The following is a 24,302-nucleotide window of genomic DNA, read 5'->3' as shown; positions in this document are numbered from 1 at the left end:
TGAGCCTCCTGGTCTCGCTCTCTGCTAATTGACTGTCCTCACACTCTCTGCCCAACATTTTCTGTCCTTTCATCCCTCCTAAAATCCAAGCCTCCATGTCACCTTAATAATGTGCCACACTTCATCAGCTCCACTATCCATTTATCACATGCCTAGCCCCTGCACCTGTCACCGCTACCTCCTGCATTACCAGCCAGCACATCTGCTGCCTTCCTCTGACCCATTAGCAGCCCATCCCCACCTCTTTCTTCCTCTAGCCATAGTACATGACGCAATCCCACCTGACCCTAGCCAACCTGCCAAACTGCAACCCCTGCATTAACCTGGCCAGTAACATTTTAGCAAGTATAGGTGCATATTCTCAGGTTGACTGTACCTACTATCAACAACAAATACAATATGGCTGTACAGTTTATAGTTAGTTTGATAGAACTTAACAGTTGTGTCTGTACATATATTTTTCCTGTTGTAGCACATTACATAACACACATTATTTTATGAGCAGTGTCAAATGCTTTTCATACACGACTCATAATAGAGTGAGGAAAGAATGGCTGTTACTGCTTCTGTTGAGTGGAGAGGAGCCTCTTGTAGCTGTAGATGTGGGAACATGCAGCAGTCCTCAGCAGTTAGGAGGCCTAGGTCATTTGCAAAATCTGACAGAAAGAGGAAAGTCCTGCTGCTAAGTAGTTCACATGGTAGAGGTGTGGGCCAGCAGTTGCAGGAAGTGTTGGGGAGTGAGTACCAGGTCACCAGCATTGTGAAGCCTAGTACAGGGTTGGCTCAGGTGACTGACAGCATAGGGGAGCTATGCAAGAATTTTATGAAGGAGGGTCAGGTAGTGATAGTGGGTGGAGCAGGGAACAGTCTTGATAGGGACAGGGAATATGATATAGGTGGCGAGGAGGTAAAGATAGCTACTCAAACTGGTGGTATTAATGTGCATTTTGTGCAACTGTTTCAGCATCATGATCGGCCTCATCTTCATGTGGCTGTTAGGCGCATTAACATGGGGCTGTAGAGAGTGCTGATGGCAGAGGGCATGGGTCACATTTCAGTGGTGCCAGTTAGGTCCATCAGTAGATCGGGTTTCACTAGGCGAAGTCTGCACCTCAATAGTTATGAGAAGGGGAGGCTGGTAAAGCTTATAGGTGACAGTGTAGTGGGTGGTGATGGGATCACTCATGGAAAAATTCCTGTAGTAATTGGCGTTAGAGTTGCACCGTTTTTAGATTGAAGTCAGCTGATAGGTATACCTGCTTAAAGGAAGTCCCTCTAACTAAGGGCTCACCTTCAGGGGATGTCATGTTTCCAAATAGTGAAGGAATTGGCATATTCCATCAAAATATAAGAGGTATTAGAGATAAAGTTAGTGAACTGCTTATAGATGTTGACTCTGAAATTATTAGCATGTCAGAGCACCACTTAAATAATTTGACAATTCAGAGGCTTCCTTTAGCAGGATACAGACTAGCTGGCTGATTTTCAAGGAGTTCCTTGCAGGGTGGGGGAGTGGCTATGTACATAAAAAACAGTATTTCATTTGAGTCCATAGGTGTATCACGGCACTGCACTGAACAGATATCTGGATGTTATGAAGAATTTTTGTTGTTTATTGGTCCCCTAACTCTGACTTCAGAGCATTTCTGCTCAAGCTAGAGAGGGTTCTTGATTCACTTTGTAGAAGTGCCAGATATTAGTAATATGGGGTGACTTCAATATAAATTTTGTACATGATGGTGCAAGAAAAAGGATGTTGTAAATTCATATGATCTGATGCAGATTGTGTTTTTTCCAACTGTGGTGCAGGGGGAAAAGCAGCACAGTGATAGACAATATTTTATTCATTCTTCATTACTAGATGGGCATTCTGTTAGTAAAAGGGTGAATGACCTTTCGGACCACGATGCATGAGTTTTAACACTAAAAGCCTTTTGTACTCAAACAGATGTCACATGTAATTACAAACTATGTAGGAAAGTTAATCCAATAGCAATAGAGAGTTTTTTAAACCTTGTCAAGGAACAAGAGTGGCAGGATGTTTATAGTGCTGATAACATAGATGATAAATATAATGCTTTCCTTAACACATTTCTCATGCTCTTTGGGAGTTGCTTTCCATTAGAATGTTATAAATGGGGTACAATCAGTAATAGGCAGTCAGGGTATGGATATCATGTAGACCAAAGCGGGAATTATATCAAAATGTTCGAAGTAGTCACAATCATGCTACAGTTGCCCATTACAAACAGTATTGTAAGGTGCTTAAAATGTTATTAGGAAGGCAAAGAGTATGTGGTATGCAAATATAACAGCTAATTCACAGGATAAAATTAAAACCATATTGTCAGTTGTGAAGGAAGTGTCTGGCAGCAGCACGAGGTCAATGATATAAAGTCAGTTCATAGTAAAAATATTTCTGTTACTGATAAATCAAATATATGTACACTGTTTAACAGTGATTTTCTGAGCATTGCAGGTGAATTAAATAAAAATTTAGTTTCTACATGGAATCATGTAACTTACTTGGCAAATGCCTTTCTGAGATTGATGTCTGTAATACTCCTCTGTGATACAGACAAGGGAGAGGTTAAGTCAATAATTAAATCATTGAAGACTAAGCATTCTCTTGGTTATGATGGAGTGTAAGTACTGTGCTGCACATGTTAGCCCTATATTTAGCCATATTTGTGATTTTTCCTTTAGGAAAGGTCAGTTTCCTGAACGGTTAAAGTACTTAGTGGTAAAGCCACTGTATAAAAAGGGAGAAAGGGATCATGTAGACAGTTTTAGATCCATCTCTATGCCATCAGTGTTTGCTAAAGTTATTGGAAAGGCTGTGTATGTAAGGATCATTGATAATTTTATATCAGACAATTTGCTATCAAATGTACAGTTCGGCTTTAGAAGTCGTTTAACAACTGAAAATGCTATATTCTCCTTTCTCTGAGAGGTACTGGATGGGTTAAGCAAAAGGTTTCAAATGCTAGGCCATATTTTTTGATTTAACTAAGGTGTTTGATTGTGCTGATTACAAAATATTGCTCCAGAAGTTGGACCATTACAGAACTTGGGGAGTAGCTCACAATTGGTTCACCTCTTACTTAAGCAACAGACAACAAAAGGTCATTATTCACAATGTTGAGAATGGCTGTGATGTGGGTTCTGAGTGGGCTGTCAGTGAACAATTGTCTACCAATCGCTAAAGATACTGGTTACGGTAGGTTGTTATCAAAGTGGCCCATTACATTCATAGCTTTAATAAGTTTAAAAGTTCAATTGAAGCAGTTGAAATTATCCACACTGTAGTACAACCAACCAACATGAGCTATTTTCTACATTTAAGACATCCTTGCTCGAACAGTTTAACATCAGTTGAGTTGTTTTGCACTGTACACTGCCTTATGCTAGAGTTACCTATGTATTTGTATTTATGTTTGCACTTTTCATTATGTGTTTGAGTTTGTTTTTAGAGGTTGAAAGGGAGTAGCATGGGGTCATCATGCAGCACACATAATTTGACGTATTAATTTCATGTGGTGAATGATTGTAACTTCTATATTGTTGAGCCATGATCTGATAGTTGGATCACAAGTTGCGTAGTATTCCATGAAATGTTTTTTTATAAGTACACTTTCTACCGGTGAAAGCATTGCAGTTTCTTGATTTCATGATAATAGACAACTGATGTTTCACAAAATCACAGATGAAATTACAACAGGATGGAACACCATGAACCTGGTGAGTAACATTACATCTTCATTCAAGGTAGGCTACACAGTCACTGCACTTCCATTCCTGAGACACAGTCTTCCAAAATAGGATCAGTGTTCCACTTGTTTCGAAGATGTGCCTGAAATGGTAATGTTGAGATCTGGAATAATAGTCACAGGGGTAGGTAGCATAAGTTCTGTGATTTTTGGAATAGAGTAAAACTTGCTCAAATTGGCACATAATTTGGAAATCTGCCCAAGCCGTGCAAGTATTTCAGTCCCGATGCATGCCATGTATGGAAGTGAAACATGGACGATAAATAATTTGGACAAGAAGAGAATGGAAGCTTTTGAAATGTGGTGCTACAGAAGAATGCTGAATATTAGATGGGTAGATCACATAACTAAAAAGGAAGTATTGAATAGGATTGGGGAGAAGAGGAGTTTGTGGCACAACTTGACTAGAAGAAGGGATCGGTTGGTAGGACATGTTCTGAGGCATCAAGGGCTCACCAATTTAGTATTGGAGGGCAGTGTGGAGAGTAAAAATCGTAGAGGGAGACCAAGAGATGAATACACTAAGCAGATTCAGAAGGATGTAGGTTGCGGTAGGTACTGGGAGATGAAGGGGCTTGCACAGGATAGAGTGGCATGGAGAGCTGCATCAAACCAGTCTCAGGACTGAAGACCACAACAACAACAACAGTAAAACTTGCTCAAATTGGCACATAATTTGGAATTCTGCCCAAGCCGTGCAAGTATTTCAGTCCCGATGCATTCAGTGCACTTTTGTACGCTGATTTTTTGTATAAAGCAGAGTGATGTACCTAATGCAGAAATGGAAAGCAAATCTTATAGCATACTTAATAATACATTGTATAATGTGGGAAAGAGCCTATACAGTACTACTGTATTAAAGTTCATTAGTTATTCATGACTCTACAAGTTTGTTACTTTTAACACCTCTGTTAAGCGGCACAAAACCAAGAAAAGAGGTCCAGTGCAGCACCGCACTGCTGGTGTGGACCTAAAACCGCACCACTCTGTGCAACTATGAATAAGTTACGCTCAGTATTGGTACAGTATGTCAGAGGAAACGGTTCGTTCATCAGCACTCTGTTTGTCAGCTTTCTTGTTTTCCTCATTATTGGCACATGCCAGCACATGCAGGAATATTGTTGTGCATCTACCACACACTGCTGCAATTTGTGCAATGAGAGAAGTGGGTATTGTTCCATTAAACAATGGTTTTAAATGGCAAGGTCATTATTTTCTGCCAGTTTCAGCTGACTAGTAGCACCTTAAGAGATACAGTAACATGATATCGAACAAATGGTATCTGTCATTAAAGCTTAACAAAAAGTTTAATGTAATCGAGGCAAAATTATGTTGTGCTTCAAATGTGGTAAAACACAAATTTATGAGACTAAGAAACAAGAATAAGATTCAGGATGAATGGATGAAAGGGAATGGGCAGATGAAAAGAAAGGTGAAGAAGACTGGAAATGAAGTAATTAAAGAAATAGTGTGGGAATGGTTCGTAAGTGTGTGGGCAAAAAAATTACCTTTATTTGGACCCATGTTGCAGAGTGAGGTTCTGAAAGTCACTAAAGAGCTTAGAATTAATAGAGTTTAAGGCATCCACAGGATGGCTGGACAGTTTCAAAGCTAGACACAACATCTTGTGGAATGAAGTGTGTGGGGAAGCTAAGGATGTGTAGAAAAGTGTATCAACAGAATGGAAGACAATACTGTTCAACTTAATAGTGAATTATGACCCGAAAGACGTGTTGAATGCCGATGAAATGGGACTGTTTTATTGTGCTCTGCTTTCAAAATCGCTAGCAATTCAAGGTGAAAAGTGCACCGGCAGAAAAATGCCCAAGGAATGACTTGCTGTACTTCTGCGTGGAAACATTTTAGGTTGAATGGAGAAGCCATTGGTGATTGGAAAGGCAGCAAAACTGTATCATTTCAAAAACGTAGCTGCCAGTAAGCTTCCAGTCACATGGCGAAACAATAAAAAGGCGTAGATGGTGAGTGGTCTTATGGAAGAATGGCTGGGCTCTTTCAATGTCAAACTGAAAAAAGGAAATCACCAAGTTCTCCTGTTTCTAGACAATGCAACCTGCCACCCGAAAGTAACATTATCAAATGTGGAATTGGCTTGGTTCCCTCCAGGCACAATCAGCCTCACGGAACCCGTGGACCAGGGGGTTATTTACATATTCAAGTGTCATTATAGGCAATTACTGATGCAGTTTGTTATTCTCAGTGTTCAAGAAGCCGAAAGTGTATTTGCTCTTGCACGGTCAGTTTCTGTCCTGGATGCAGTAAACTGGATTGGCTTGACAGCAATGGAAATAAAACCCAAAACTGTCACCAAGTGCTTCAACAAAGTGGCATTTGGGGGTCAAGAACAATACGCTTCTCTGTCCATCGAATTTCAAGAAAATGCAGCACCAATTGCAGAATTAATGAAAATGTGAAACATTTCATGTAGTGCAGATGATTACATTGGAAGTGATGACTTTCTGTCAACTTACTCCACTTTCACTTCAGCAAAAAATTTAATAGAAATCCACAACACAGAAGATGAAGAAGAAAAAACAAAGGAAGAAGAAGAGGAGCAAAGTGATGTCCCTAAAACATTAGTACGCCTGAAGAAGCCATTGCATGCATAAATGATGTTATGAAATTTGCAGCACACACAAATTCTCCCAACTTGTTGGAACTGTTGTATGGTGCAAAAAATTTCCTAGAAAAAACAATTTTGAACAGGAAATTAAAGCAAGTTTCCCTCCTTGACAAGTGGTGAAAAAGTGAAATGTAAAGCAAATAAACATGGGAATAATATGTGATGTGTCGACAGAAGTGCCGACACAGTGTGGTTTGAGGAGACCGAAATACACGCTATAAGCTCACGCAGGATGACGTGAGGTCTGAAACAGAATACGTAATGAATGCTATAAAGAAAAGTACGTAGCTTCTGGAATACTTAACTTTAATCCATCCTTGGTACATCGCTATTGACGATACAAGTGACACTCTATAGTTTCAGACAATATACTGCTAATGGTGCCTTGCTAGGTCGTAGCCATTGACTTAGCTGAAGGCTATTCTAACTATCTGCTCTGCAAATGAGCGAGGCTTCGTCAGTGTGCATCGCTAGCTACGTCGTCTGTACAACTGGGGCAAGTGCTAGTAAGTCTCTCTAGACCTGCCGTGTGGTGGCGCTCGGTCTGCTATCACTGAAAGTGGCGACACGCGGGTCCGACATGTACTAATGGACCGCGGCCGATTTAAAGCTACCACCTAGCAAGTGTGGTGTCTGGCGGTGACACCACATTATGTATGTACATACAATAATAAACGAATTTAAAGTTCAAGTAAAGATATAGAAATGCCATGTTATTTATCAATTAGTGTAATAGTCCAGTATTCTGTTGTCCAGTATACAGTAAATGAATGTCTACTATGCTGGAGTGAAGATACGTAAATACAGCATACAATAATTAAAAATTTTTACTGTACTTTTATGCACAGTGCCTCACAAATTTTACAAAGCCCAGTGAATTTTGTGTAATCCAGAAACTTGTCCAATTTGGAAAATTATTTTAGTCCCATGCAATTCCATTTTGAGCACGTTTTACTGTAATAATGGTCAGATAAAGACTTTCATCTGCTTGACACTGTTTTTAGCCTTGTTTCACAATTTATTATTAATGTTATTGCACAACCTGGATTTTGGGTTATAACCCTATTTTCAAGTAAATTACTGATTCCCAAAGATGATAATGCACAGATAAACCTGATGACAAGGCAAAGGCAATCATCTCAATTTCTTAAGGTATCGATCCATAGCTTACTGTACAATTATGTCAATGACTGTTTTTTAACAAATTACATACGTTATTACACATTCACCAGTTATACTACAATGACCAGACTAAAGTTATGCATCAGCCAAGATATTTTTAACTATGATGGACTGGGGCCCAAAGTTTTGCATCTATCCTGGGGGTTGTGATTTCATCTAAAAGAGGTGAATAATTGAACTGGGTTTGCTTGTTTAATAATAGGTGTGGGGATACATCATCTGTTCTTTAATTTATAAAATTTCTAATTGGTGAGTTTGGCTCCATTTTCCTCTGTGTGTGGGCCTTGTACATCTATTGTGTCTTTGTGGTTATTGTTCAGGCAATGTTCTGCAAAGGCTGAATCAGGCTTCTTCAATCTCCAGCTTCTGTGATATCGTATTGTATTGTATTGTATTTTTATTGATCCAGGCACTCATAGTATTGTACAGCTGTACATATGATATTGGATAGGTCAAGAGAGCTATTTACAAGTAATTTTTACAAATTGATTTTTATATTATTTTGTAGCAAGGAAATTATCTATCTTAAAAAAAAACAGTTAATACAAATCATAGAATTGTAAGGTTGTACATACGATATTGGACAGGTCAAGGGAACATATTTACAAGTAATATTTAATAAATTGATTTTACATTATTTTACAATGAGGAAGTTAGCTATCTTTAACAAAACAGTAAATACAAATGTTGTATGGTAAAATACAAACAGCCAATACAAATGTAATAGTAAAGTAGTCCAGTGTATTTCATAGACATGCACAGTATATAATAATCCAGTATATTTTATAGACATGCACAGTATATAATTTTCAGACCTAATTGAAAATTTATCATATTGTTTACATTTTTAACCCCTTTCAAAAAAATGATCAACTGCATAAAAACAATGGTCCAAGAGATATTTTTTTAACTTATGTGAGAAGGCTCTTGGGTTCTTTGTTGCTTTGATTTCATTGGGTAAATTATTATACATTTGTATCCCAACATTTAAAACACTTTTTTGGTAGCAGGTAGTTCTGGACTGAATCATATGTAGGTCAGATTGCTGCCTTGTTGCATAGTTATGAATATCTCCATTGAATTTTAGTGTGCAGTCATTTTTTAACAAGTATGACTTGACAAATGAGACGATATTATAAATGTAAGCAGAGGGCTGTGTCATAATGCCATTTGTTTCGAAATGTTGTCTGCATGATTCGTTATGTCTTAGATTACATATTATGCGTATTGCCTGTTTTTGCATTTTGAAAATATGTCTACCTCCAGGTGAGTTCCCCCAAAATATGATTCCATACTGTAATGTAGAATGGAAGTAAGCATAATATACATGTATGAGAACAGATTTTGTGACTGATTTTTTGAGTATCCTTAAAATGTAACACACAGTTGAGAGCTTTTTTGAGATATAATTTGTGAGAGTCTCCCATTTAAGATTTCCTTCAAGCCATATGCCAAGAAACTTGACAGAGTCCACACACATAAGCTCTTGGTTATTTAGAATCACATCAGGCATTTCTTTTTTTTGGGATGAGAGTCTGAAGTTGATGTACGTTGTTTTCTGTATGTTTATAAACAGTTTGTTCTCGTTGAACCATTTGCTGAGTGATGACATAAGCAGTTTAAATTTTTGGTTGTGGTCCTCTGTATCAGTACCCGTTATTAGTATACTAGTGTCATCGGCAAATAGTGTGGTATGTCCTGTAGCAAGCTTCGTGCTTATATCATCAATGTGTCCGTCCAGGTAGCTGAGTGGTCAGCGTGACAGACTGTCAATCCTAAGGGCCCGGGTTCGATTCCCAGCTGGGTCAGAGATTTTCTCCGCTCAGGGACTGGGTGTTGTGTTGTCCTAATCATCATCATCATCATCATTTCATCCCCATCGACGCGCAGGTCACCGAAGTGGCATCAAATCGAAAGACCTGCACCAGGCGAACGGTCTACCCGACGGGAGGCCCTAGCCACACGACATTTCCATTTTTTCATCAATGTATAGCAGAAACAGTATGGGTCCCAGGATTGAGCCTTGTGGCACACCATATCTAATGGGCATTGTGTCAGAGGAGTGGACAGTAGACCGATGGGTGGTTGTATTCTTTTTTTCAAAATTAATTTCAACTTTTTGAAATCTGTTTGACAGGTAAGATTCTAACCATTTGTTTGCAATTCCTCTTATACCTTTATTTGCTAACTTCTTAAGGAGTAGGGTATGGTCAATTACACCAAAGGCTTTGGATAAATCTAAAAAGATACCAGTAGTGATTTCCTTATTATCCAGTGCTTTTAAGGTTTTGTTGAGATACTCATAAATAGCTGTGGTAGTTGTCTTTTGCTTTCTAAAACCATGCTGGTGTTTTGTCAATAAGGATAGTTTATTAGTAAAGTCTTCCAATTTGGTGTAAAATAATTTTTCAAATATTTTTGAGAATGAGCTGAGTTGTGCTATGGGCCTGTAATTGGCTACATTATTTTTAGAGCCCTTTTTGTGAAGTGGGGTAATTTTAGAAGTCTTTAGTAGGCCAGGGAAAACTCCATTTGTAAAGGATGCATTTATTATGTGGGTTAGGGGTTCTACAATGGATTCTCCACATTTCTTTACAATTAAATCAGGAATGTTGTCACTACCACTGGAGTACTTATTCTTTAGTCCTTTTATAGCTGTAAGTACTTCAGTATTGGAGACTTTGTGAAGAAACATTGATGCCTGTACTGGTATGGTTTCTATTAGTGTTTGGTGTTGAGTATTTGGTCTGTAGCAGTTCTTCTTTATCAGGTTTTCTGCTATTTTGCTAAAATAGTCATTAAAACCATTTACTATTTTTTGGGGATCTGATGTGACTTCATCATTTAGGTTTAGTTTTAATGTTTTGTTTATAACCTGCTGCTTACTGTTTGTTTCATTTTTTACAACTGTCCACAAGCCTATCATTTTATTGTTAGATTCCTTTATAAATTTATCATTGTATAATTTTTTTGCTTGTTGGATAACTTTTCTGTAGATTGCAAAATAGGTCTTACAATATGACCTAAACTGATCATCGACGTCATGGTGTTTCATGTGATTTTTTAAGTCACGCTTTTTTTGGCTGGAAATCCTTATCCCTTTTGTTACCCATGAGTTTGTGTGTTTGTTTCTGATTTTCCTGGATTTCAGTGGAAATGCAGTATTGAAGTGGTGGAGAAATGTTTCATGGAAGGAATTAAATATGTAGTTTACATCATTTTCTTTATAGACCTCTGCCCAGTTTTTAGCCGTTAACAGATAGTTAAAAAAAGCCTTATATTATCATCATTAAATTGCCTTTGCATTTTGGTTATTGTGGGATATTGTCCTATGTAATTTAAATTCGCTGTTAGTATTTGGGATTCATGGTCACTGTAACCTGTGCTGATGACTTCGATTGAGTGGTGTAGTTTGTCTGCGTTTATGAAAATCTGATCTAGAGCTATTTTTGAATTTTTTGTGATCCTGGTTGGTGTGTTTACAGTTGGGGATAGGTTGAATGAATTTGTAATATTCAACAATTCATCTTTGTTTTTTCCAGGTGTGAGGAAGTCAATATTAAAGTCTCCACTTATAAATAGATTTTTGTTTAGTGAGTGAATTTTTGTGAGTAGTGATTCGAGGGAGTGTTTGAAGGTTTGGATGTTCCCATCAGGGGCTCTATATACATTCAGTATCAATAGGTTATAGTCTGTTAAGATAATTAAGGAGAATTCAAAGTCTGTTTCTATTTGCATACTATTGTACTTTGTGGGGCTTTTTTGACGTAGACATAGATTGCTGTACCACCTCCCTTACTTTTGTTCCGACAAGAATAACCAGCTAGAGTAAATTCACCAAGTGGCGTTTTTTTAAGTTTGTCTTCTGTTAACCAGTGTTCAGTAATACAGAGAACATCTAAGTGTGGCTTTGTTTTTAGGAAGAGATCTATTTCTAGTAACTTATTAAACACTGACTGCACATTATGGTGTAATATTTTAAAGGATAATAGTGACTGTTTCCCTATGGAATGATTTTTGGCACCACTCACCGGGTTTTCTTGTAGTTTTGGTTCATGAAGATTTTGCTCTGCACCTGTTTTCCTTTGGTTTGCTGCTAGCAGGGAGCTACTGGTGTTCTTGCCCATAAAAAATCCTGGCTGTAGGCTGGAGGTCTGCGTTTTCGTGTTGAAGATCTTGTCACAGTTTCCAGTGGTACTGATTTGGAGTGTGGCTGCACATTTTTTGCTGTCTTTAAGCCTGGTACAGATTGACCTTCCTGTCTGTTCAATGTTGCAAGACTGACACTCATGGCATGTGATTTTATAAATCCCACTTTTTTTGATAGCTGGTTGTTTGTCTTTTTCATTGAACAAGAAACTACCTATTGTCTGAGGGACTTAGAAAAACAAAGATAAACTCTTTGCCTTCAAGATGTTACTTTTACTGTTTGATAATTTCCCTATAGAAGGTAATCTGCACCATTTCTTTTCCTGTTTGTCTGTGTTTTTCATTGAGGACAGTAGGGACCTGGCTTGTCGCTTCATCTTTTAACCTAAATTTTTATCAGTGGTGTTGGGGTCAAATTCATTATTTATGGCTGTTGTTTGTATTGTGTTAAGCTCCTGGTCAAAGTCTTCTTGGGACATAGAGATAGAAAGGAGACAGTGGATCATTGATGAAATGCTGCATGTTTGTAGGTTGTGGAATGTTGGGAAAAAGCCGGGATGAAAGTGTCAGTGAAGGAATCTTTTTCGGTAAATTTTAAATTTATGGTTACTGTCTTCTATCATTAAGCTAGTGTCCAGGAAATTTATGCTGGGGCTCCCCTAACTCCATGCTGACCTTTATGTTACGTGTGCCACTGATTCATATTTTCCACAGATTTATGGAGTTGTCTATTGAAACCTTTCCACATACAAAGAATATCATCTACATATCTGTACCAATACACAACATGTTTTGCCGGTGGTTCTCTCTTCAGAAAATCAGTCTCCCACTTGTCCATGAACATTTCTGCTAGTAAGGGGGATAAAGGTGAGCCCATTGCCAGACCATCTGCTTGCTGATAATAGCTCCTTTGAAAGCAGAAATAATTTTGATCCAAACAGCATTCCACTGTGCTAACAATGCTCAGCTGCTCTGCTGGATTTATGTTGTGTGAATACAATGATTGTGACACCATATCAAAACAGTCTTTCACTGGAATACATGTGAACAATCTACGCACATCAAAAGAGACTAATTTTGCATTTGTTAGGACCTTAACATCTGTTAACTTGTTAACTAAATCCAAACTGTTCTTAATACTATATTTGCCTTTGAAGTCCAGCTGCTTCTTCAAGATGGTGTTGATTCTCCTGGGATTCGCACTTCCAGTTTGTGGAGCTTTGGTAAACTATACAGCTGTGGTGCCCTAGGATTCATTTGCAACGTGCTCTTACAGGCATGTTCAGAAAAGATATCGGAGCACTTGTTTACTACCTGCTTAGCCTGATCATTGTAGCTAGCTGTTGGATTTAACGCTTCTGAAGTGTTTAAACTGGAATGCAATAGCAGTAAGACCACAAAACATATTTTTGAGAAGAGAATAAAAGATAAAATTTGAGGCTTGCTAAAAGCCAATTCACAAAGCGAGAAAATCTTATAAATGGAAAATGAAGGAACATAGTTCTTTCTTTTATCTGTACATATGAGCAATAGAGACACCTGCATAGTGGGATGTAGCAATTACATTAGACACACCTGCCTAGTTAGCATGTAGCATCCTTCTTTTGTATTGACAACAGCAATAACTCACGGAGGTTAGTTTAAGGTACATCAAAACCATGCACATCTCACATGATGTTACTAAAATATACAGAATATCCACATGATCACACTCAACCAAGAAGTGTTCCATAAAATGATTGTACAATTTTGGAGTGATGGGTGGAACACAGTATTTCTGAAAGTGCAGGTCACCTACATGGGACAGAAAGCAAACAGATGACCATAATCTTACAGTAAGTTTCTATTATTGTTCACAGGTGAGACAAAATACCAAACTTATCAGGTGCAAAATTTCATCCCATGTAAACAAACTCTGCTACGTGTGTCAAGAGTACCCTCTTGGGAAGTGAGATGCACAACCTCAATGTATATAACAACTTGTGTCAAGATAATCCCTTTAGGTTCTTTGAGCAACCAGTGGCAATATTTGTGACCTCAGACATGTTGTGATCAGAGATAAATGTGGGGGGTGGTATCTTCTGTACCCCCATAGTGAGGTGGTGGTGGTGGTGGTGGTTCTAAATAGTATGACTGTTTACCAGTTGTTTGTGTCCAGCATTAAAATGCCGAGTGATTTTCTACATTATGGCCCATCTGTCTATTATTAATGTCTGCCCTGATCAGGTACACCCCTGGTATTAACATTGGCAGCAGTGGCATTCCTCAAATCAAGTTACTGGCAGTACACCCTCAACATAGTAGCATGTGAAAAGCCCGTTGCCTGTAGGATCTCAAAAATAGAGTGCCCTATGGGCTGGGTACCATGGATCAAGCCACACATAAACGCACTGATATCGAGCAATATGTTATGTATTTGACGATGAACTACAGTTCCAAATATTGAAATTTATTCCTAAAATTCAACTTAACTGGATTATGTATGTATAGCTGTATTACCTATAGCCAGATGAAGACTCAGACCTGGATCCACTTATTGTGAGCAGTTGCCTTACCATTTAGGCTATCCAAGCATGCTCCCCAGACTGACCCAAACATCCACATGTTGCACACTTGTCTATTTCTTCTCACAGATTATTAATTCACTTATCTACACTTGCAAGTCTCATGATTCCTGTACAGGTTTTATAATTAAGACAGCGAGAAGTTTTAGATCTTCCATATTTCCTGACGTCCTGCATTTGAGTGGCATGCCAGTGGCCAGTAGAAGGCTTGACATCACCACAGTCTTATGAGATACTAAACTGTTGTTCTTTTTATGGTGACAGGAGTGCTCTCTCTTTGACACAACAGCTATCTGACTCAGTTACTAGTGAATGCATTATTCCTTTTTGTCTGTATTCCCTCATCGTGCAACAATCACCTTTCTATGGGCTGAAGTAACCTGGAAATACAGCACCTCAAAGCTGCTACTTTGGAAATTAACAGACACTACATTTTCTGATACCCAGTGTGGTCAAGACTTGCTGTCTGGATTAAGTGTTTTGGGGAAAATTTTAAAAACTGTCTCACTATTTACATACTTCCATCATCCATTTTTCTTTTATTGCAGATACTCCATCTTATCTTGACATCACAGAGTTATGCCTCCCTGGGTTTTGCCAATTAATGATACTGGAACTATTACATGCCATGGTGGTGCAGTCCATATTTTCTCACCATCTGTACTGTTCAAAAACATCAGTTTTTTCCAGTAACAACAAGGCACTTGCTTCCCTTTGAAATCACTTCAGCCATTTCAGCGACAATTGTACATCTGCTGCCAATGAGTATAAGTTGAACTAAAAATAGAAGGATGAACACATTCACTCACACTCATTTTTGCTTTCACAGTTTCAGATACAAATACTGTACTCCCACTTGCATGCATTCTGTGCTATCAACATTCTTAAAGTTCAAATGGCCTAAACACATTTTTGTCACACAGTGTATGTAATTAAGAGACTACTTGCTTTTCACTTTAAATGGAGAGAAACTGTGCCTGCTATTTTTGAACCCCTTTAGTTTTTGTTTGATGGCTTTTTAGAGTTTTGGAGACCAAGCCTAGGAAAAATTAACTATTCCCATTCCAGGTGGTCAGATAAAATTAAATAAATTTCTGTCCATGGAAACAACTTGGAAAGAAAAAGTGTGTGTTAATAGAGCAAAAGTGTAAGATAGTTAGCATAACAAAATTGTGGAAAGGATAGTTGCTACTCACCATATAGCAGAGATGCTGAGTCACAGATAGGTACAACAAAAACTGTCAGAAAGGAACTTACACACACACACACACACACACACACACACACGGACACACACACACACGGACACACACACACACGGACTGCAGTGTCTGGCTGCTGTGGCCAGACCTCTAATATTCCTTGGTTTTCACTGTTTGATTTTTCCTGATGACTTTTCTTCCATCCTGTAACACAATGCTGTTTTCCTTTGTTACTATTTCCTAATGCCCTGCTATACTCAGTGTCTGTCCTGGACTCAGCAGCCAGAGACTTGTCTTTTTCTCTTTGTCTTTGTCTCTCTCTCTCTCTCTCTCTGTCTTTGTCTCTCTCTCTCTGTCTTTCTGACAAAAGCATTGTTGTCCAAAAGCTCACTTCTGACAGTCTTTTTGTTGTGCCTGTGTGACTCAGCATCTCCGCTATATGGTGAGCAGCTACTATCCTTTCCTTTCCATAATATTGTTACATTCCATCCTGGATTGTCCACTGTTTGAAAATAGTGTGATTTATTTGAGCCAATCATAACTTCAGGTTGGGGGTGGGGATTCACTATATGTGCATCAGTATACGTTCACTTACCCTTCCATGCAGGTCAGTTGATTGTGATCACTACAAAGGCTATCTGGAGACACTGCAGTGGAGTTCAGGTAGCCTTGAAACTTACATTTCACATAGTTTACAGCACTTCATATGGACAAAGCATATCTACTAACTGGTTAAGCTAGAGAGGGATATTCTCAGCCATTAACATGTATTACAACCATCATTCTGTTTATATAAGGCTGTATGTATCTAGCAGTGTTGACATGCATGACTCGCTTTTTTAAAAAGTCTTCGTGTACTATAGGTGCTGGCTGTATGGCTGCAGCAGTCACTAGCTGCTCAGGACGTCATCCTCTTATATTAGGAAAACCAAGTGAATACTTAATGGATGTCCTCATCAGGAAGTTAAAAGTAGAACCTGGCCGAACTTTGATGATAGGTGACAGGTTAGTAGCTCCATTTTCTTGTCTTGTTCATTGTATTTAAATAGTGGACAATAGCTTTGTTCTCCATATCAATGGGAGGCAGTCAACTGAGAAAGAATATTTGTTACCGAAGATTTATTACCTCAGAAGCAATCACCATTCCTTGTAATAAATATCTTCCATTAGGAGAAAAATTGTTTGTTCCAATCTTCAAGATGTCCTTTGATCAGTGACATCCTCAATTACAAATCATCTCATTTGTTTCAGAATAATGAACATTGCAGCCAGGGCGGATCTTAAGTATTGCAGAGGGAATTATTCACACACACACACACACACACAAACACACACACACACACACACACACACACAGAGAGAGAGAGAGAGAGAGAGAGAGAGAGAGAGAGAGAGAGAGAGAGACCAGATCACTGCACAGGACAACCACAAGTTTTTGATGAACACACATCGCATCATGTTCGAAGAGCCATACAGGATGATAGACAGTATATTGTTTATCAGACTGGCATTGATGTGAAAGTGGGTGGGCCATTAGGAACCCATTTACACCAGAACTTTATGGAGTCAACCCCAGCTGAATGGGACAATGACAAGTGCAAGTTACATAGAAATTTTTGCAGACCGTCTGCATCCCTTTCTGGCATTAAGAGTACCCTGACGAAGGTGTCATGTTTCAGTGGAACAACGCAACATGCCAATACTCATTGGTTGCATGCAGCTGGGTTCATGAGCATCCCAGTGAATTTATAACCATGGTTTCACCCTCCTACATCACTCCATCCAACCCAATCAAGGATTTATGAGATGCTGTCACACTGTATGAACACAGCACCAACCAGTTGAGGATAGCATTGCAACCTGTGTGGATCAATACCTGTACATAATAATTCCAACATCTTGTAGAATCCATGCCTCTGTGTGTTACTGCAGTTTTGAGGGCTCCCTGTTAACATTGTATCCTGTGCCTCCTCGTTTTTTTAGGTCACTCAGTGTATTTTCCTGAACTAATTGTATCTATACTTTTTCCTTCAGTGAGAGTCACTTTTGCGTCTCCACTTTCAGACTTCCTCTTTGCTCTCATGTTCAAAATTGTGGCACACTGATGATAATGGAACAAAAATTTAAACCTCATAATACCATTTCATTTCATCAAAAGATAAGCCATTTCTTTGAATTTTTTGTTACCATAGATCATCATTGGTTATGGTACAGATGAAACCATCAGTTACATCCACAAACCTTAGCCCCTTTTCCGTAATGTATAAGTTTTCTTGGATCAGTCATTATATCCATTCTATAACTTCAATAGTGATGATTTCATGAGCTCTTTCCAGTATATATTTCATCACACTGTGGCGAGCATCCATGTTAATCATTACAGCACTCCGAGTTATACTAATGTAATAAATGTGCACCAGTTGCCGTGTTCAAGATACATGTAAGAACAAGTTTCCCACCAGACGTCTTTTGTCCTCTAGCTCCATTTGCTGTTATTGGATGAACTTTTTACCAAAATCTCTTCCAATATGGAAATTAACACATAAAAAATAAAGGTAAACCAGATTATTTGTTGTTGTTATTATGCTGACATCTTTGACATATATCAAAAATAAAAAAAATCTACATTTTCTTTACTTGACTGCCTCCCAATAATGTCAAAAACTACAGCAAGAGAAGGAAATATGCTCTTGCATGTGTGTGTTTCTTTCAGATATACAACTATTATATCAGTCATTCATATATTTTCTCATTTTAGTCTGTTGTGAAATTTTCTGTTTCTATTGTTGGAATAAGATTGTTTTGTGTTATTGTAAGCAATATGTTTATTTCAGTGCGAGGACAGATATAATGCTGGGGAATCGATGTGGTTTCCAGACTTTATTGGTTCTATCTGGACTAACCACTGCACACAATTTACAAGAATGGCAGAATTCACAGGATGAGAGATATAAGGGTTATATTCCTAACTATTACGTGCAGTCACTGGGTGATCTAACGCCCTTTTTAGCAAGCTGAGACCTTGTCAGCACTGTGTAAGACTTGTGCAGTTGCTAGTTGTGGTTTCTGCCCATGATGGTAAAATTTCATTTCTGTTATTGTGTGACAATAAGTTTGTGTACTTTATTTTGGGAAAAAATGAAAACATTCATGAAATTTCAATCAATCTGAGTTCTAAGAGAAAAGTAAACTTCAACAATTCACATTGGTATTTTACACTTTAATCTGAAAATATCCCTCGGAATATTACCTTTTTTATATGCCAATGTCCCTGCATAGTATTTAGGACATTGGCAGCTGATGTGGGTAGCAACATAAGTTTTAATTTTAGCAGAAAACCTTCCACTTTTTGATTATTATTTAATTATTTATGCATTATAAGATGTTGTATGGGAAAACACTATCAGATTTAATGTTGTGGGTAGAAAAACCCACCCATACATTCAGTCATTGTTGGTGTTCAGTCATTCCTATCAAGGTAATCCCTTGGGGATGTGGAATTGGTGAAACTATAAATCAACAAGGAGAAACAGCAACACACTATAATTAGCTTCCTATGATCTATATTTACTTGTTGTTGTTGTTGTGGTCTTCAGTCCTGAGACTGGTTTGTTGCAGCTCTCCTTGCTGCTGTATCCTGTGCAAGCTCCTTCATCTCCCAGTACCTACTGCAACCTACATTGTTCTGAATGTGCTTAGTGTATTCATCTCTTGGTCTCCCTCTACGATTTTTACCCTCCCCGCTGCCCTCCAATGCTAAATGTGTGATCCCTTGATGCCTCAGAACATGTCCTACCAACCAATCCCTTCTTCTAGTCAAGTTGTGCCACCAACTTCTCTTCTCCCCAATCCTATTCAATACCTCCTTATTAGTTACATGATCTACCCATCTAATCTTCAACATTCTTCTGTAGCACCACATTTCGAAAGCTTCTATTCTCTTCTTGTCCAGACTATTTATCGCCCATGTTTCACTTCCATACATGGCTACACTCCATAGAAATACTTTCAGAAACGACTTCCTGACACTTAAATCTATACTCAATGTTAAATTTCTCTTCTTTAGAAACACTTTCCTTGCCATTGCCAGTCTACATTTTATATCCTCTCTACTTCGACCATCATCAGTTATTTTGCTCCCCAAATAGCAAAACTCATTTACTACTTTAAGTGTATCATTTCCTAATCTAATTCCCTCAGTATCGCCTTACTTAATTCGACTACATTCCATTATCCTGATGTTCATCTTATATCCTCCTTTCAAGACACTGTCCATTCCGTTCAACTGCTCTTCCAAGTCCTTTGCTGTCTCTGACAGAATTACAATGTTATCAGCGAACCTCAAAGTTTTTATTTATTCTCCCTGGATTTTAATACCTACTCCAAATTTTTCTTTTGCTTCCTTTACTGCTTGCTCAATATACAGATTGAATAACATCGGGGAGAGGCTACAACCCTGTCTCACTCCCTTCCCAACCACTTTTTCCCTTTCATGCCCCTCGACTCTTATAACTGATGTATTTTACCCCTGCCATCTTTAGAATTTGAAAGAGAGTATACCAGTCAACAATGTCAAAAGCTTTCTCTAAGTCTACAAATGCCAGAAATGTATGGTTGCCTTTCCTTAATCTTTCTTCTAAGCTAAGTCGTAAGGTCAGTATTGCCTCACATGTTCCAACATTTCTACGGAATCCAAACTGATCTTCCCCGATGTCGGCTTCTACCAGTTTTTCCATTCATCTGTAAAGAATTCGCGTTAGTATTTTGCAGCTGTGACTTATTTACTTAAACACACAAAATTATCTGAGTAGCCACTACCTTGGGGTGGGGGAAGGAAGTCTTCTGTTTCTTTCCCAATTATTTGAAGCAGCTGGTTATGTATATCTGCTTTATAAATGTTTAAATGGGTACACTGATAACTATCAAACAATTCATTTATATGATGCAATGATAGAGACTTTTTAAAATTAGCACTGTTACTACGAAGTTACCAACAGGGTAGTTCAAGAATTAAAATTACCTGGATGATCAGATAATTCATAGAAGTAGTGGTTATTATGATATAATTTGCTAGGATCCAAATTCCTGGAACACAGAATCAGAAGTAAAAGTTCTAAATCAGTAAAGAATAAAAGTTCCACTCACCGTATAGCGGAGATGCTGAGTCGCAGATAGGCACAAAAAAAGGACTCTCACAATTATAACTTTCAGCCATTAAGGCTTTTCTCAACAATATACACACACACACACACACACACACACACACACACACACACACACACACACACGCACTCAAACACAACTTGCACACATGACTGCAGTTTCAGGCAACTGAAACCACACTTTACATCCTGGATTTTCCATTGTTTGGTTTAAAGAATGAAAGTCTTACTCCAAAATCCGCCACACTTGCAAAGAAGAGTGTTCACCTCATTGGTCAGTTTCTCCTTCCCACACAGTCCCACTCCCCTTAAAGTGTAGAGCACCTGGAATTTTGGGGTACTTGACTTTGATTTGTCATCCAGCTTTTATATGGGTGACTAGTTGTTATGTCAGTGTGAGCAGTTGTTCTATGATCCTCTGATGTCTTGACACTGACTTTTTAGTCCAATTGTGTGTATGTTCATTTGAACCTTAGCCATCCTCAACCAAAGAAGTTCTGTTAAGCATCAGGGATGTTAAGATCCATACTGGCTTCCCTCCTACAAGCGACACCCTGATGCTTTTTCCATTTTGCAAGATGTCTGTAGTATGGGTATTGCATAGTAGTACGTGGTAAGATTCAGTATAAAGGGGTTGTAGAGGAGCCCGGAGAGCATCTTTGCACAGCACGAGATGCAAAAAATGCGCTAACACTTTGTACACGAAGACTGGATGTTCACCGTGACAAGACACATCGCCACAAATCTGCTACACCAGCAGTGGTCGCTCTGGTTGCCTGAAAGTGCTGCAGTTTTGAAATAGTCTGCTGGAATTCTCATTGGCTCTCCATAAACTATCTCCACCACTGCTGCACATACACTCCTGGAAATGGAAAAAAGAACACATTGACACCGGTGTGTCAGACCCACCATACTTGCTCCGGACACTGCGAGAGGGCTGTACAAGCAATGATCACACGCACGGCACAGCGGACACACCAGGAACCGCGGTGTTGGCCATCGAATGGCGCTAGCTGCGCAGCATTTGTGCACCGCCGCCGTCAGTGTCAGCCAGTTTGCCGTGGCATACGGAGCTCCATCACAGTCTTTAACACTGGTAGCATGCCGCGACAGCGTGGGCGTGAACCGTATGTGCAGTTGACGGACTTTGAGGGAGGGCGTATAGTGGGCATGCGGGAGGCCGGGTGGACGTACCGCCAAATTGCTCAACACGTGGGGCGTGAGGTCTCCACAGTACATCGATGTTGTCGCCAGTGGTCGGCGGAAGGTGCACGTGCCCGTCGACCTGGGACCGGATTGCAGCGACGCATGGATGCACGCCAAGACCGTAGGATCCTACGCAGTGCCGTAGGGGACCGCACCGCCACTTCCCAGCAAATTAGGGACACTGTTGCTCCTGGGGTATCGGCGAGGACCATTCGCAACCGTCTCCATGAAGCTGGGCTACGGTCCCGCACACCGTTAGGCCGTCTTCCGCTCACGCCCCAACATCGTGCAGCCCGCCTCCAGTGGTGTCGCGACAGGCGTGAATGGAGGGACGAATGGAGACGTGTCGTCTTCAGCGATGAGAGTCGCTTCTGCCTTGGTGCCAATGATGGTCGTATGCGTGTTTGGCGCCGTGCAGGTGAGCGCCACAATCAGGACTGCATACGACCGAGGCACAAAGGGCCAACACCCGGCATCATGGTGTGGGGAGCGATCTCCTACACTGGCCGTACACCACTGGTGATCGTCGAGGGGACACTGAATAGTGCACGGTACATCTAAACTGTCATCGAACTCATTGTTCTACCATTCCTAGACCGGCAAGGGAACTTGCTGTTCCAACAGGACAATGCACGTCCGCATGTATCCCGTGCCACCCAACGTGCTCTAGAAGGTGTAAGTCAACTACCCTGGCCAGCAAGATCTCCGGATCTGTCCCCCATTGGGCATGTTTGGGACTGGATGAAGCGTCGTCTCACGCGGTCTGCACGTCCAGCACGAACGCTGGTCCAACTGAGGCACCAGGTGGAAATGGCATGGCAAGCCGTTCCACAGGACTACATCCAGCATCTCTATGATCGTCTCCATGGGAGAACAGCAGCCTGCATTGCTGCGAAAGGGGGATATACACTGTACCAGTGCCGATATTGCGCATTCTCTGTTGCCTGTGTCTATGTGCCTGTGGTTCTGTCAGTGTGATCATGTGATGTATCTGACCCCAGGAATGTGTCAATAAAGTTTCCCCTTCCTGGGACAATGAATTCACGGTGTTCTTATTTCAATTTCCAGGAGTGTATATCCACCTTACTCACGTCTGTAAACCTAGCAGTACTAGCGCTAGTGCCTCTGTCCAACTCTCTCAGTGACACAAGAGGACTGCTGTCAGCATTCTGTACCATCTTTCCAGCAGTCTGTTGCTTGCTGGATGAGAACTGGTTGTGTGATGGTGCTGGAACATATACTGCTTATTCAGTTGGTTGATAAGATTACATTCAAATTGTCAGCCCTGGTCTGTCGTAACATGCAGTGGGCATCTGAAATGTGCAAGCCAATATCCAACAAACACCTTTGCTGTTGTCATGGTTGTCATGTCTGTGACTGGTAGGGCCTCTGCCCATCACCTGAGCCTGTCTACTGCTGTGAGCAACCTCTGAGGGTTGAAGCAGACCCACTAAGTCAAGTTGTATGTAACTAAACCTTGGTAGTATCCCGCAAAACTTCTGACATCTGGATTGACATGTTGTCCTACTTGACGCTGACATGGGAGGCACGAGTGAGTCAAATTCCTGGCGTAAATTTTATCAATGGCAACACAAATGCTCAGTTAGCAACTTGATAGTGCTGTTTGCCCCTTTGGATGCTGTCAAATGCCATTTTGTGGAATTGCTGCATAATGAAGGGGCTTGGCCTCTGTTGTGAGATGATGCACTATATCTTAACATTGCTTCCTGACATGTCTGTCTGCTTCAGTTGCAATCCTGTGGTCTGATCTGTCAGTAAGTCCTGCAGTTCTTGATCTGTTACCAACAGACTATGTGCCAGAAATTCCGTGGTGAACATTTATCACTGATGTTGCAGAAGGCCAGTATGATAAGTTTATGGTCCATGAAAATTGTTACTGGCCAGACTTCAATGTAAGGGCAAAAATGTCTTACATTCTCACATATCATTAACAACTTCCTATCATAGGCATTTCATTTTGTCTGTCTGCAATGTAGCTCCTTCACGTGGAGGGGGGCAGGTGGGGGTGGGTTTTTTTTTTTTTTGGTAGGGTTTAAGGGCGCTCAACTGCTGAGGTCATTAGCGCCCAGTCACTGGTGTTAGAGCACAAGGAACCTGCTAAAACTCAAGGGGATGGGGGGACATCAAAAGGACCTGACAAAGATGCAGATTAAATAAGTAAAAAGGTTAAATGTCTTTGGTCAAGCCAGTTAAAGTTATAAAACGCAGAAGACGAGCAGCTGCTCGAGCGTCATCAGCTAAAACATCCGGTAAGGTAGATGGCAGGGACAGGACAACATGAAATTGACTAAAACGGGGACACGACAATAAAACATGGCGCACCGTTAATGCCTGACCACAAGGGCACTGCGGGGCTGGGTCACCAGAGAGCAGGTAGCGGTGGCTAAACCGGCAATGCCCAATCC

At 39.9% G+C, this 24,302-nt stretch overlaps 1 protein-coding gene across 2 annotated transcripts in view; it reads left to right on the top strand.

The window, feature by feature from the left end:
• Positions 1-18,717, top strand: part of LOC126457407 (glycerol-3-phosphate phosphatase-like) — a 61,592-nt gene extending 42,875 nt beyond the window's left edge. For both annotated transcript variants that reach the window (XM_050093676.1, XM_050093675.1), the window contains 2 exons: positions 16,372-16,513; positions 18,343-18,717. In XM_050093676.1, the coding sequence (XP_049949633.1) occupies positions 16,372-16,513; positions 18,343-18,526 (326 nt within the window). In that variant the 3' untranslated portion in view covers positions 18,527-18,717. The remainder of the gene's footprint in view (positions 1-16,371; positions 16,514-18,342) is intronic.
• Positions 18,718-24,302: the final 5,585 nt, after the last annotated feature.

Source organism: Schistocerca serialis, chromosome 2 (genome assembly GCF_023864345.2).
Source record: "Schistocerca serialis cubense isolate TAMUIC-IGC-003099 chromosome 2, iqSchSeri2.2, whole genome shotgun sequence".
Taxonomy (NCBI): domain Eukaryota; kingdom Metazoa; phylum Arthropoda; class Insecta; order Orthoptera; family Acrididae; genus Schistocerca; species Schistocerca serialis.
This window is presented reverse-complemented; position numbering and strand designations above follow the sequence as displayed.